Source organism: Temnothorax curvispinosus, unplaced genomic scaffold, assembly GCF_003070985.1.
Source record: "Temnothorax curvispinosus isolate PA1 unplaced genomic scaffold, ASM307098v1 QBEX01009828.1, whole genome shotgun sequence".
NCBI lineage: Eukaryota > Metazoa > Arthropoda > Insecta > Hymenoptera > Formicidae > Temnothorax > Temnothorax curvispinosus.
This window is the reverse complement of record NW_020219608.1, coordinates 72,282-86,100: the sequence shown is the minus strand read 5'-3', so window position 1 is coordinate 86,100 and position 13,819 is coordinate 72,282. Positions and strand designations below refer to the sequence as shown.

General features: G+C 31.4%; 3 protein-coding genes across 8 annotated transcripts; all 3 read left to right on the top strand.

Annotated features, from left to right (window-relative positions):
- Nucleotides 1-446: 446 nt before the first annotated feature.
- Nucleotides 447-6,681, top strand: LOC112459412 (odorant receptor 22c-like). 4 transcript variants are annotated; one of them, XM_025023488.1, is made up of 6 exons: nucleotides 447-1,256; nucleotides 1,355-1,697; nucleotides 1,864-2,085; nucleotides 2,448-2,567; nucleotides 2,872-3,027; nucleotides 6,276-6,681. In XM_025023488.1, exons 1-6 carry the CDS (start codon nucleotides 1,003-1,005, stop codon nucleotides 6,294-6,296), a joined length of 1,116 nt encoding a protein of 371 aa, XP_024879256.1. In that variant the 5' UTR covers nucleotides 447-1,002; the 3' UTR covers nucleotides 6,297-6,681. The 4 variants fall into 4 exon arrangements, with proteins under 4 accessions (XP_024879256.1, XP_024879254.1, XP_024879255.1 ...); XM_025023486.1 differs by lacking the exon at nucleotides 6,276-6,681 and adding an exon at nucleotides 3,454-3,664; XM_025023487.1 differs by lacking the exon at nucleotides 6,276-6,681 and adding an exon at nucleotides 3,482-3,622.
- A 339-nt stretch (nucleotides 6,682-7,020) lies between these two features.
- On the top strand, nucleotides 7,021-10,256 carry LOC112459413 (odorant receptor 22c-like). Of its 2 annotated transcripts, XM_025023491.1 has the most exons (6): nucleotides 7,021-7,841; nucleotides 8,091-8,445; nucleotides 8,771-9,001; nucleotides 9,117-9,233; nucleotides 9,797-9,952; nucleotides 10,135-10,256. In XM_025023491.1, the coding sequence occupies exons 1-6, from the start codon at nucleotides 7,585-7,587 to the stop codon at nucleotides 10,183-10,185; spliced, it is 1,167 nt and encodes a 388-aa protein (XP_024879259.1). In that variant the 5' UTR covers nucleotides 7,021-7,584; the 3' UTR covers nucleotides 10,186-10,256. The 2 variants fall into 2 exon arrangements, with proteins under 2 accessions (XP_024879259.1, XP_024879258.1); XM_025023490.1 differs by having other exon boundaries at nucleotides 9,797-10,198.
- A 196-nt stretch (nucleotides 10,257-10,452) lies between these two features.
- LOC112459417 (odorant receptor 22c-like) lies at nucleotides 10,453-13,710 on the top strand. 2 transcript variants are annotated; one of them, XM_025023497.1, is made up of 6 exons: nucleotides 10,453-11,461; nucleotides 11,724-12,078; nucleotides 12,406-12,630; nucleotides 12,708-12,821; nucleotides 13,308-13,463; nucleotides 13,606-13,710. In XM_025023497.1, the coding sequence occupies exons 1-6, from the start codon at nucleotides 11,205-11,207 to the stop codon at nucleotides 13,654-13,656; spliced, it is 1,158 nt and encodes a 385-aa protein (XP_024879265.1). In that variant the 5' UTR covers nucleotides 10,453-11,204; the 3' UTR covers nucleotides 13,657-13,710. The 2 variants fall into 2 exon arrangements, with proteins under 2 accessions (XP_024879265.1, XP_024879266.1); XM_025023498.1 differs by lacking the exon at nucleotides 13,606-13,710 and having other exon boundaries at nucleotides 13,310-13,429.
- The last annotated feature ends 109 nt before the right edge of the window (nucleotides 13,711-13,819 follow it).

Here is a 13,819-nt window from a genome sequence, read left to right as displayed (position 1 = left end):
AAATCTTTGATCTCACTTTGGAAGGATTTATGAGCGTAAGACGTGTAAACGAATCTCTTACTGTTCTACTGTGTAGACGAATCTCTTAATTTTCCAAGTTTTTTTCTATCACCGAATTTTTCTTAGGTCATGAAAGCTTCTGCTTCGTACATGTCTGTATTGCATGCTACGATTTAAATCGGGAGAAGTATCATCTGTTCCTACAGTATATCCACAGTTTTAAATCAACGCTCCGCGTCAGTGATAAATTATCCGTTGTGAACTTTTTGAATTTATGCGAAGAAGATGGAGTGTATGAACATATACAATATATACATATATACATATTTTAATAATAACATTAAAACTTTATTTGCATAAGAATATAATAAATATATTTTCTTATTATGTCTCTTTATGTTCGATGCGCAGTCGACGTTTTAATCTTTTTATCTGTGATATTTCTTTTTCTTTTCTTTCGCGTAAATATTCTACCATTTGATGACAAATGCTGTATATCATTTGCGCAATTTATCTTATGGCTTGAAAATATTCAATTCTCAGATCTATTAGAGACACAGCATCTTTTTTTCAAAGAACTTTTTTGTAAAGAAATTATCGACTACGCCGACTATCTGCGTTTGAATTTTTAAAAACGGTTATTTGAACGTAAAGATACACGTGTGTCTTTTTTCTTGCGCGCTAAAGTCCGCAATCGTTGATTATTATCGCAAATTATAGCTTGCTTTGTCGCACAATTTATTACAGCGAAATGCGTAATTGCGATTGATCGTTGCTAACATAAACATAGCGGTTTTACCCTGTAAAATTGTTCTACCTCCCTTGCGACATTGTGGAGGGGAGTGCATCACGGAGCTAGACCGGAGGACTCGATTGCCATCGTTTTCTTCGCGACGCCACTTCTCGTCTCGTACACAGTCGTTATTCACCTCGTTGGAAGGAGAGACGAGACGTGCACACGGTTTCCCGGAGTGATGGTTCAATGTGACGTTACACACTATTATGTCGACAAGTACCGTAAGCCCGTTGCTGAAGATCGGTCTCGGTTTGATTGGCATGTGGCCCGGCGCCTCGCACGCGACGCTTTGCTGGCTCTTTTACATGACTACCCTCGTCGCGATGCAGTACTTTCAGTACTCTTATGTCTACGCGCATCTCGATTTTAGCAATCTGACGGAGCTGATGGATGGTCTGGGTCTCACTCTGGACTACACCCTGACGATACTGAAGCTACTCAGCCTTTGGTTTAATCGTCGGTAAGCCTAGCGATCACTTGGTCGGCTTGATCTCTCGATCTCGATGTTTGATCGTCTGCGAGAGATGATTTGAGAGACACATCGGTGATCGGTTGTAGGATATTCGCGGATATTTTGGTCGGGATGGATGACGATTGGAAGGATTGCGGGACCGATTTGCGTGAATGCGTGATGATGGACAAGGCTAATTTGGCGCACCGTTGCTCCAACGCCATGATATCCGTGAACGCTCTCGCCACTTTTTTGTATTTTATCGATAGTTACGTACGTGGAAGTATGCTTTCCAAGGATGGACAGTTGCGCGAGTTTCCGATACAAATACAGTTTCCGTTCGAGGTTCACGAAACGCCTTTTTACCAGCTGGTCGGCCTGGGATTGTTTTTTCATGTGTTAGAAACGGCGACCGTAATAGCGATGCTAAATGCTTTGATTTTAACGTTGGTAAGTTAAAATAAGTTAAGAGACAAAAGCGGTTGTGAATTCTTTAGAAGTATCCATGAAGTAAAATTAATGTAATGTGGTAGTTAAAATGTTCTTTAACGGGCTAATATTAAAGTTTTCGTTGGATTTGTCGATCTCTGCTTGAAACTTTAGTTTTTGTTTCGAGGTACTTCACGTAAGCGGACAAATCGATATCGTGTGTCTAGAGCTAAGAGAGATTTCCCCCATATCCAAATCTAGCTCGGTATTTGCCAAAACGCTCGTCGTAAGGCACCAGAAGATCATATCGTTGTCGAAGAACATCGAAAGCTTCTTTTCATTCGTTGCTCTGTTGCAATTCGTATGGAACACTTTTGTTATTTGTGCCTTAGGATTCATGGTCGTGATAGTGAGTAAGAATAAACTGGTTCGGCTGCTGTAGTAATAAATCCTGTCATGTTTCTAGGACATTGCCTAAAAAAAATAATACGCTTTGAAAATATATATAATTAAAATGTTAATTATATTCACAATTACAATTACAATTACAATTATATTCAATTTAAAATATAATACGATGTACAACATATGAGAGAGAAAAGTTAGTTTATATTCAATACAATATTTAATTTACAGAGCAATTTTAAAATAAAATAAGAATACGTATTATGATATTTAGCAATAATATTTCGGAACATGTATTTTTATGTGGATATTTATCCAATTCTGATATTATCTCATGCTATTTGTAAACATTATTTAATGTTCCAGTCTTTAGGTACGAACATGACGAGTAAATCCGCGATGTTAATACAATTTATTATTCCATATCTGGCAGTAACCATAGAAGCTTTTGTATTTTGTTTTGCCGGCGAATATTTGAGCACTAAGGTAAGCATGCTACTTTTATTTTTATAAATTTTTTTCGTTATATTAGTAGATAAATATAGATATAGATAAAAATTAAATTTGAAACATAAGGCAAATAAGAACAAAACGCCGATGTTAATGCAAATAATATAAAATACAAATAAAAATATCTTAGAATTTGTTATAATTTAATTATACGAAATGACTAAACCATATTATGTGTTGTGATTGCGTTTATCTAAATGGGGATCTTTGTGTTCCTCCGATGTGTCACGTGTTATAGTCTCATGTAACAAGTAGTCTATAATCTCTCTATCTTTTTCAGAGCAGAGCTATCGGCGATGCGGCGTATGAAGCGGTTTGGTACGATTTATCTATTAGTGAATGCCGAATTTTGTTATTCGTAATCCTCAGATCTCAAAAGCGACTGACGATCACAGCTGGGAAAATCATAGATCTGACACTGGAAGGTTTTACCACTGTAAGTTTTTTGCTTTAAACTTTACATTGTTATTTTTTTTTAACATATTATGATTACCGAACAAATACCAATGTCTTTTAATAATACTTAACACGTTGGCTGTCGTGTGACGCCCCGGTATGTCACATCCCATTTGCTATAAATTAAGTGAACCATCGACGTGTATAATGAGTTATTTTGACAGTTACGTGGCATATTAGGAATACTTGTTTTTCACCAACTTTTAAGATGTAATCCAGCAGTATAATATTTGATCATGTAATAAGTTTTTTGAAAAGCTATGCTTATTTTTTGATATGTTGGCACATGTAGAATAAATGTAATAATACCTGCGGCAGCCAACGTGTTAATATACTCAGAAAATTTATTAATATGTGTATTGTATTGAGAGATCGTCTTTGGACTTGGACTAATTGTTTTTCTTAGTATTTCTTTCTGCGTGATATTCTTTTAGATCATGAAAGCTTCAGCTTCATATATTTCGGTTTTATACGCGATGTATTGAAACACGAATTTATCTATGCTGGTCATACGTATATCGTCAAATCATCGCGAGTGAAATAATAATGATGTACACACATTTGTAGAAATACTAATAGAGAAAGGTGATTATTATAATAGTTCTTCTTTTATTTTTAACAACCGTTGTTGGATCTTATTTATATAAATTGTTAATAGAATTTTTATGTACCTATCTCTAAGAATCTCTTTTTTTTTTAATTTGAGATAAGATAGCAAATTAGTTAAATTCGCGAAAATTCTCCTCTGAAATATTTCGTTGATAATAAATAATGTGCTTTGAACGTCAATATTTTACTTCCAATTCTCTGTTAAGTTACAAGTATAAATTATTGCAAAGTTTTTAAAAGAGATAAAAATAATTTAACAATAATATTAAAAAGATAAATTATATACAGTATACTTATGGTATACTAATCACTATACAATTTACTTACAATTTTAGCTTACAAATTTTCGACTAAAAATTATAATTCCCGTTTTTATCGCCTGATATATTTCTCTGCATAGAATAATATTTTCTTTTTCCGCAAATGACAGGCTAATATTCAACCAATTAATATTCCTGCCAATACGACCAATTATTGTATTATATGTCATTTATGTTCACAATGCATAATTTTTTGCTTTTTTTTATACTGGAGAATCACTATTATGTTTTTAAGTAAAATTATTTATTAATTCTCTGTATTACTACGTTCAGTTTATATGTCACATTTGATGATGATATTTTCCACATGTATCTTTTTTTCTGATTGCCAGAAAAAAAATTGTAATCGCCTCTGTCATCGCAATTTAGTTTATTATTTCATGACTGTCGTCGTACTGCAAGATACATAATTGTAATTGATCGAGAGGCTCACGCTACCTCGTATTTTTTCTACGGGGTAGTTTTACTCTTTGCGAAATTGCTAAGTACACGCGAAGGAGTGGGGAATGCACAAGAGTTTAAAGACCTCGTTTCTGTATTTTTCTCGCGGCAACGTTCCTCCCCGATAGTCGAATCCATTTTACCTGAACAAAAATGACGATTTGATTAAGTGTTATAACTTTTGATATAAGTCTACAAGTCGCTATGTTAACAAGCAATATAAATTCCTCGTTAAATATCGGTCTCGGAATGTAACTCGTTTCTTCATGTAGAATCGTTCTTCTGGTTTTCTTACATGGCTATTCTCGTCACCATGCGATACTTTCAGTATTCATATCTCTTTACGCATTTGGGCACGAACGATTTCTCCAAGTTAATGGCTGCTTGAATATTACTTTGGATTATACCCTAACATTTCTAAAGCTGTTAAGCTTTTGGCACAATTGTCGGTAAGATTTGCAGCTATCAGCTGAGGGATTTCTGGACATTATTTGAGATGAATACGGTTGCAGAATATTCTCAGATTTTGATCGCAATGAACGATTGACTGGAACGATTGCTCCATGTACGTATCCGCACGCGTGCGTGATGCCGAGCAAGGCCAGTCTGGCGCATCGGTGCTCCACGTTACAGTTTGTTCGCTATTTTCTACTTCATCGGCATTTATGAGTCACCGTACGATCTTCACGGATGGGAACCTCAGGGTGTTTCCGATGCAGGTACAGTTTCCGTTCGAAACTATATACACCCATTGACCCATTTTTTCATATATAGAAAACGACAATTATAATTGCCGAATTCTTTGATTTTGACATTGGTAATTCAAGGAATGTGAACTTTTAAAACCATTATAAATGGTTAATGAATAATGAATAGTCAGTTTATTGGGATGCCGCACAAACTTTCGTTAATCAAATTAAATAGCGCATTTTTTGAATTGTTGCGAACGTGTCTCGAACTTTCAGTTCTTGTTTCAGTTTTTGTTACTTTATGTAAACAAATAGATCGATATCATGTATGCCAAAGACCTCGAGAAATTTCCACTGACACAATTTATATGAAACATCGTAGTTATTTATTCCATAAGAATCGTGATCGTGATAGTAAGTAAGAATGTTTTACCTATCGCGGAAATTCAGTGTTGCTCGAGGACAAAAAATTTGTTCCGAAACTTCGTGGTATGGCAATTTTTCCGCTGCTTTGATATCGCTATACTTTATTCGCTCATTTTGGAACTGCTTGAAACGTCTGAAAAATAAAACAATTTATAATTTGATTTATCCAAAGCAATTCTAAACAGAGAAATCTCGTAAAATCTCGTACTTGCATAGCAATAACACCATTTCTCTCAGAATAATGCGTTATCCCGTTTCCTTGACACTAAGATTATATCCTTAGAGCGTTGCATGTAGAATATAATTGACACTAAGATTATATCCTTAGAGCGTTGCATGTAGAATATAATGCCGATCCAATAATTAAAAGCACGAACATGCACGAGATATTATACGACTTACTCCTGATTAACATAATCTAACATTCCGTATAATCATTACGCAGTCTATATAGGCACGGACGTGGTAAACCCGGATTATAATTTATGTAATCCATTATTCTGTATATCGCTGTTACATTCGTTTTCTGTTTTGCTGGCGATTACATAAATATTAAGGTTAGCATCCTTTTGTTTTTAACTGCTTCTGGGTGTGAGTACTTTTTTCTATTGTTTATAAAAGTATACTTACTTCTTAATTTTAAGCGACGAGGCTCTGTTACATGGTTGCATGATCCTTCCATGCGAGTTCAGCTCGTATTGCTGTAACTGACGCTTTAAACAAACCTTTTTTCTTTCTCACAGTCAGAGCAAGTCCATCATTAATGCCGCATACACTTTGGTACGAATTGTCCACCAGCGAATGCTGAATCTTATTGATAATTATCAGAGCTCAAAAATGATTGCTGATCACAGCTGGAAAAATCATCGATTTGATTTTACAGAAGGATTTACAATAACGTAAGTATTGCAATTAGATATCATATTATTGAAACTGTACCGTGGTATGTACATTATAATAATATTTAAATTTTGGAGAATGTCCATTTGCTTTTTAATGCTGTTTGTATAAGAATTGGCGTCATACATGTCAGTATATTAAGCCAATACTAAACGCAATGTATTGAAACTTAAATTGACTTATTACGAGTAATTAACTTTCGTTGATTATGTAAAAGAAGGCTTATAAAATAAAAATTGATAAACTTTATTAGACAGTTGAACATGTTTTACTACTTGTTGGAAAACGCGAAATTGAAAATGGAAATTATAATTTAACAATACATTTGTGTCAATATTTTTTTGCGACAATACCTAATTAAATTATATTACTTTTTATTAACAAATCCATTGTGTTGCAATAAGAATATATATCAAGACCTTATTCAAATTTCTAACTACTTTCTATATTGTATTGACGTAACGATACATTTCACAATCAGCAACTTCTTCGTTCAATCCAACTTTTTCAGAATCTTTTTACTTCGCCGGTAAATATTATTTCAAATTATTACCTACATCAAATTATTTGCAGGAGAGACGTACGTATATATGTTCACCCGCCTGTAAATCAAAAGAATAAATTACTCGCTATTACACGATTCGCCTCCAGTCTGGGAGATGTACTTTTATCACTTATTTATTTAAAAACTTGCAAACGAACTACGAACATAATTTAGTTCATTTACTTAGAATGCGTAATGCAATAATTACAATAATTCAGGCGGAAAAAGAGATGGATACTTGTATTTTGTCGACGAGAAATTGCGTTGTCAAAGAGACAAGGTTGAAAAAGAACTGACGCGTAGCGTTGTTCACCTTTTTTTTCGTTACTTTACAATATCTCCGTTACTTCACGATCGGAATAAACGTTATCAGACTGTTTAATGGGATCATATACGACGTCCATACGAATAATATTCTGTCTCTACTTATCATTATACTACGCGAGGTATAATAACGATTAATCCATATTCACCGGGAGTGGGGACGTATCGCGTGGGGGTGCACTTGGGGAAAACGGTCGGTGCACTTTCAGTTTCTTCTTAAAACCAGCGCACCGAATGTGCCGATACTAATCTGTATTTTCTTACGTACCGAAAACTATTGGCGAATGAAAATTACGAGTTCTGTCAGCCCGGCGCTGAAAATATGTCTTAAATTTTTTGGCGTGTGGCCGGATGTATCGTATTCTACTGCCTGTTGGTTGAGTTTTATGTTAAGCATGTTAATCGTACAGTACTTCCAGTATCTGTATGTATTCAAGCATTGTAATGTCAGCGAACTCTTGAATTTTATTGACGGTCTGACAGCATCTTTATACTATAGTTTGACATTTTTAAAATTGGCTAGTTTGTGGATACATCGTCGGTAAGTTATTATATATTACGCTGTGTATAATGATACAACTACGCGCATATCGCCGCGAAACAAGATTTCTTAGTTATTTAACACATATCATTAATCTGATGTTCTCTAATCGGAAATGATAAGATTTATTGATATTAAATCGATAAACCTTAGCTCGAACATTGGTGGATATACAAGATTAGTGGTCTCGTCAAAAGATATGCAATGTTACTATCTTAATATTTGACGGATTAAAATAATATATTACAGAGTTTTTCATCAAATCCTGACTGCTATGGATAATGATTGGCGCGAGTGCATCAATATCGATCAGCATTTGCATATAATGACAATTAAAGCTAATGTATCGTATATCTTTTGTAACGCTATGTTGAGCTTCACCGCGATCGCTACAGTAATTTATTTCTTAGGCGAATATGTAACTCGTTTTATATTTTTAACTGAAGATTACAATGACACTTTACGACGGTTTCCCGTAAGAACAGAATTTCCTCACGAAACTCTACAATCGCCGATGTTTGAATTTCTTTTTGTGATATTATTGTTACACGCAATGTTACATGGAGGCGCGGCCGGTACTGTAGACGGATTGATCTTTACTTTGGTAATTCTCATATTTTACATGTATCTCATTTATTTGCAATTAAATTTTACGAAGTGATTTGTGAGGCAAGTTTTTAACCACAAAATATTGTTACATTAAAATATTGCTTCAAATAACTTATATAATTTTATTATATACTGCTACGTTTTTGCATAAAAATTTTGAAGTACATATGGATATTTTAAGGTCAGAAAAATATTATATTTAAATTAATATTTTATTTTAAAAATACTACGCTTATTATATCGTTATACATGAAAAACAATCTTTAAGAGAAAAATCTCTTTAATAATTGGAATATTTACAGAAATTTTATTTATTTTAGGTGTTTCATGTGAGCGGACAAATCGATATAATATGTAAAGAATTCAGAAATATCTCTGAGAATATTATTCTTCACAAATCTTCCGTATATGAATTAGGAATGCTGATCGAAAGACACAACAGAATTCTTTCATTTTCCGAAAATATTGAGAAACTCTTCTCTTTTATCGCATTAATGCAGATTGTTTGGAATACGCTAGTTATTTGCAGCTTAGGATTTGTCTTCATAATTGTATGTACTGTTATAAATATATATATATATATATATATATATATATATATATATAATAGTTGTTTTCATATATTTTATTGTTCTACATTTCTATTTTTATTGTTCATTGAACCAGTCTACTCATACTGACGAAGTTGGTGTTTTCGCGTTAGTAAAAAACTTGTTTTCTTCTCTTGGTACAATAATAGAACTCTTTATTATTTGTTTTGTCGGAGAATATCTTAGCTACAAGGTAAGCATTTAAAAGTGATTAACCATAATAATGTAATTTTTTAATAGAATAATTTCTCATAATGATGGAAATATAATATAATATTAATATATGTAAAATATATATAATATGTAATAAAACATTATTCTCTAATAAAAATATTTTAATAACTTGTGATAAAATATTAAGTAAAATAAACAATGTTTGAAATAAAAATGTTCTCTGTTCCAAAAAAGAATCTATTTCACAAATGTTTTCTAATGTGTTTAAACGTAATGCCAACGTTTGTGTTGCAAATGATAATTAAAATATTTCTAAAATTGCAACATTGTAAAAAACAATTAACCTTTATTAACTATAAGTACAGAACATTTTGTATCTTGAAAATAGAAGTAGAACGGGATAAATGAAGAGCTTATTATTTAATTTTTTATCAATTATCTTTTCTTACTTTTTAATACTTTACTACAATATTTCTTTAATGTTTACAAGAATACTAGTAAAGAATTTGAATGTCAAATAAATTAAACAAATAAAAATAAATCTGAAAGAAAAACATCTAAAGCTAATTGTATGGTCTTTAGGGTAAATCAATTACCAATGCATCATATGAATCGCTGTGGTATAATATGCCGTTAAATCATAGTAAAGTTATAATATTCATAATAATGAGATCTCAGAAGCGATTGGCGATCACGGCAGGAAAAATGATGGATATGTCATTCGAAGCTTTTACGAGTGTAATCTTTCAAACTATTTGTATACAGGAAAACAAATTTATTTCATACTTATTATTTAATTTTATACTTAATACATTATTTTATAAAATTTATAATTAATTTTGAAATCTATTGTGACATGTGTTCTTTGTGCATGAATGTAGTATGTTGAGAAAATTTAATTATTAATATTATTTTTTTAGATTGTGAAGGCATCAGCGTCATATGTATCTGTCTTGAATGCTATGTATTAATACAGAAGGATTGCTAAAATTGTAATGTTATCAACCTCAACAGTAGACATTGTGATAATAAATAAAGAATTAAAGCGTTATTAAACCAAAATATAACTGTCACTTAACGTTTTATATTTATTGAATGTAAATTGTAAAATATATAAATTTTACAAATTAATATTAAATTTAATGTAAATTTAAATACATTTTTTGTTTTTTTTTGTATCATTAATTGTATACTTTGACTAAAAAAAAAATGACATAACTGCGGAGCGCATCGACAGTTTAAACCATTGAACCTTTATTAGAAAGTCATATATAAAAAGTAAGGTACGTATAGGTACATTTCATTGCGTGTATTTGTAAACGTCTACAATATCTCCAATTGCATACTTCTTATTACTGGAATATATTCCATAAGCGAGTACATTGCACAATAACATTTCCTGAATTATTGAAAACAATTACTCGTCATTATATGATTTGACCTTAGTCCGAGAGTTTTATTATTCTTCTCTCATTTTATTTCTTTAGAAAACAGAAATTGAACAGTAAGAACACAATTTAATTCCATTCGTTTAGAATACTTAATGTGCAATTACCGTTGTCCTGTCGCGCGTTTAATGATTTCCACGATTGCTGTGAAACGCGATGAGCATCTGTTGCGGTGCAGAATTATTTCCGAGAAGATAAATCGTAAAAAACTAATGCATGAAAAATTATTCTTTTCTTTCCGTAATTTTATCTATACGTCTCTGTTACTTCAGGATCAAAGCACACGTTTTGCTTCCGATGTAGACTGTTAGTGAAAGCATAGGATATTTATTCAAATAATGAGTTCTGTCTCGACTGACCATTATACTACGCAAAGTATAATAGCGATTGATCCATGCTCACCTGAGTGGGGATGCACTGTGTGGGGATGAACTGTGTGGGGAGGATCGGATCATGCAATTTTATTTCTTTCTGAACTAGAGTACCGAACAAATGTGACGAGGCTAATTTCTATTTTTGAATACTTTCTAAATTATTTGCAAATGGTGATCACGAGTACCGTTAGCCCGACGCTGAAAATGGGTCTTCAATTTGTTGGCATGTGGCCGGATGTACCGTATTCTACTATTTATTGGTTGAGTTTTATGTCCAGCATGCTGATTATACAGTGCTTCCAGTATTTGTATATTTGTGACCATTTTAAGATGAGCGAGCTTTCGAATCTTGTCGATAGCTTGCCTTTGACTTTGGATTACAGTTTGACTTTACTTAAATATACCAGTTTGTGGATGTATCGTCGGTAAGATGCAATGTCACACTGCATAATAGTACAACTTTGCTCAATAGTCATATTCAGAGAACAAAGATTTACCGAAATACAAGATTTTTTCTCAGTTTTTTAATACATATAGTTGATTTAATGTTTGATGAATAAAAATGAGAAATAATAACATTATATAAATATTAATTCAATATTAGTACATATAGGTAACATCGGTATTTCTAGGAACAAAAGTGTGATATATTTCTATCTAACAAATAATAATAATAATATATTGCAGAGTCTTTCATGAAATCCTTGCTACTATAGATAATGACTGGCGCGAGTGCATCAATATACACCAGCATTTGCATGTGATGACAATCAAAGCTAATATGTCGCACTCCATTACTAATGCTATGTTTAGCTTTAATGCAATCGCCGCCGCATTGTACTTCTTAGGCGACTACGTAGTTCGTTCCGTATTCCTAACTGCAGATTACAATGACACTTTAAGGCAGCTTCCTATAAAAATACAATTGCCTTTTGATAGTCAACAGTCGCCGATGTTTGAGTTTCTTGTTGTAACGTTATTTTTACATATAATGTTACACACATTCACAGTATCTATTTTTAATGGGCTAATTTTTACTTTGGTAATTTATATTTTGCGTCAATATTTTCGTACTGGAACAATTTATAACGCAAAATTGTAACTGTGGACATTTTTATATCAAAATTTAAATAAATTGTAAAGTTTTATAATATATAAACTGCTCTAGTTCTCCTTTACAAATTTTAAGTTACAACTAATGCCAGTGTTAAAGATATTTCGAAGTCAAGTTACAGTATATTATACATTACGTGAGAATTATCACGATATATATATATATATATATCTCTGATTAGAAAAACATATTCTTTACAATAATAATATTTTTTGTATATGACTGAGATTAAAAAAATATATAAGTATATTTTAGGTGCTACATGTAAGCGGACAAATTGATATAATATGTCAAGAGTTCAGAAATATTTCCAGGAATACTTTTCTATGTTCCCTACCTTCATTTGGAATACTAGTCGAGAGGCATAACAGAATTATTTTATTTTCCGAAAATATGGAAAAGCTCTTCTCCTTTATCGCGTTAATGCAAGTTGTTTGGAATACATTAGTTATTTGTTGCTTAGGATTTATCGTCATAATTGTAAGTACTGTAATTAATGTATGATGATTGATATCGTATAAATTATTTATTTCTATTTCTGTTGTTCTTTGATTTAGTCTATCCATAATGAAGCTGATACATTTGTATTCGTGAAAACTGTGTTTGGTTACTGTGTCATATTTATTGACGTCTTTGTCATTTGCTTTGCCGGAGAACATCTTAGTTTTAAGGTAAGTATTCAGAAACGGTTAATTATAGACACACAATTTTTTAACACAATATAGTTGTGCTCTCTTAATAATGCAAGTGCATGACATTGTTTTTTAATAAAGATATTTTAATGTATTATAATACATAAACAAATTAAGTAATAACATAAAAAAATGTTTAAATAAAAACATATGTTATTTTATAAATTTATCTTAACATTTTCATAATAATCACATCTCTTTAAAAAATATTTTAAATATTGCAGTATGTTTGTGTCATTAATTAATTGTTTATTATGCATAAACAATTTTTGTATTTTAAAAATAACAATAGACATAAATTAAATAAAACATTTCTAATATAAATTATATTATAATTTTTTTGTAATGTTGGTGTTAATACTATAGAAAAAATGTTCTGTGTTAATTTATCAATTTTCAACTATTAAATTACGTGTGAATTTAAAAGGAGATAATGTACTTAACACAACTTACATTATTCTTTAGAGCAAATTAATTGCAAATGCAACGTATGAAACGCTGTGGTACAATATGCCATCAAATGCGGGTAAAATTATAATATTTATATTAATGAGATCTCAGAAGCAACTGACGATTACGGCAGGAAACATGATGGATATGTCATTTGAATCTTTTACAAATGTAATTTTTCAAACAATTTGGACTTCTTATTAAAAGACAAATTTATTCTCCTTATAGTTAATTTTGGGATATTCTGAAACATTTTTTATGCATAAAAATAATTTATAAACTAAATTTAATTCTTAACTATTTATTGTTGTAGATCATGAAAGCATCAGTGTCTTATATATCCGTCTTAAATGCTATATATTGACACAACAAACGCAAGTATTTTCTGAAGTTATAACATAATTAATATAAAGTAAATTAAAATAAAATAAATTAAAAAATATAAACAACAAATTTTAAAATGTTTATTAAAAGAAGTTGTCAGCAAGTTAGTAATTACCATTTAATATAACTATGCACATGTTAAA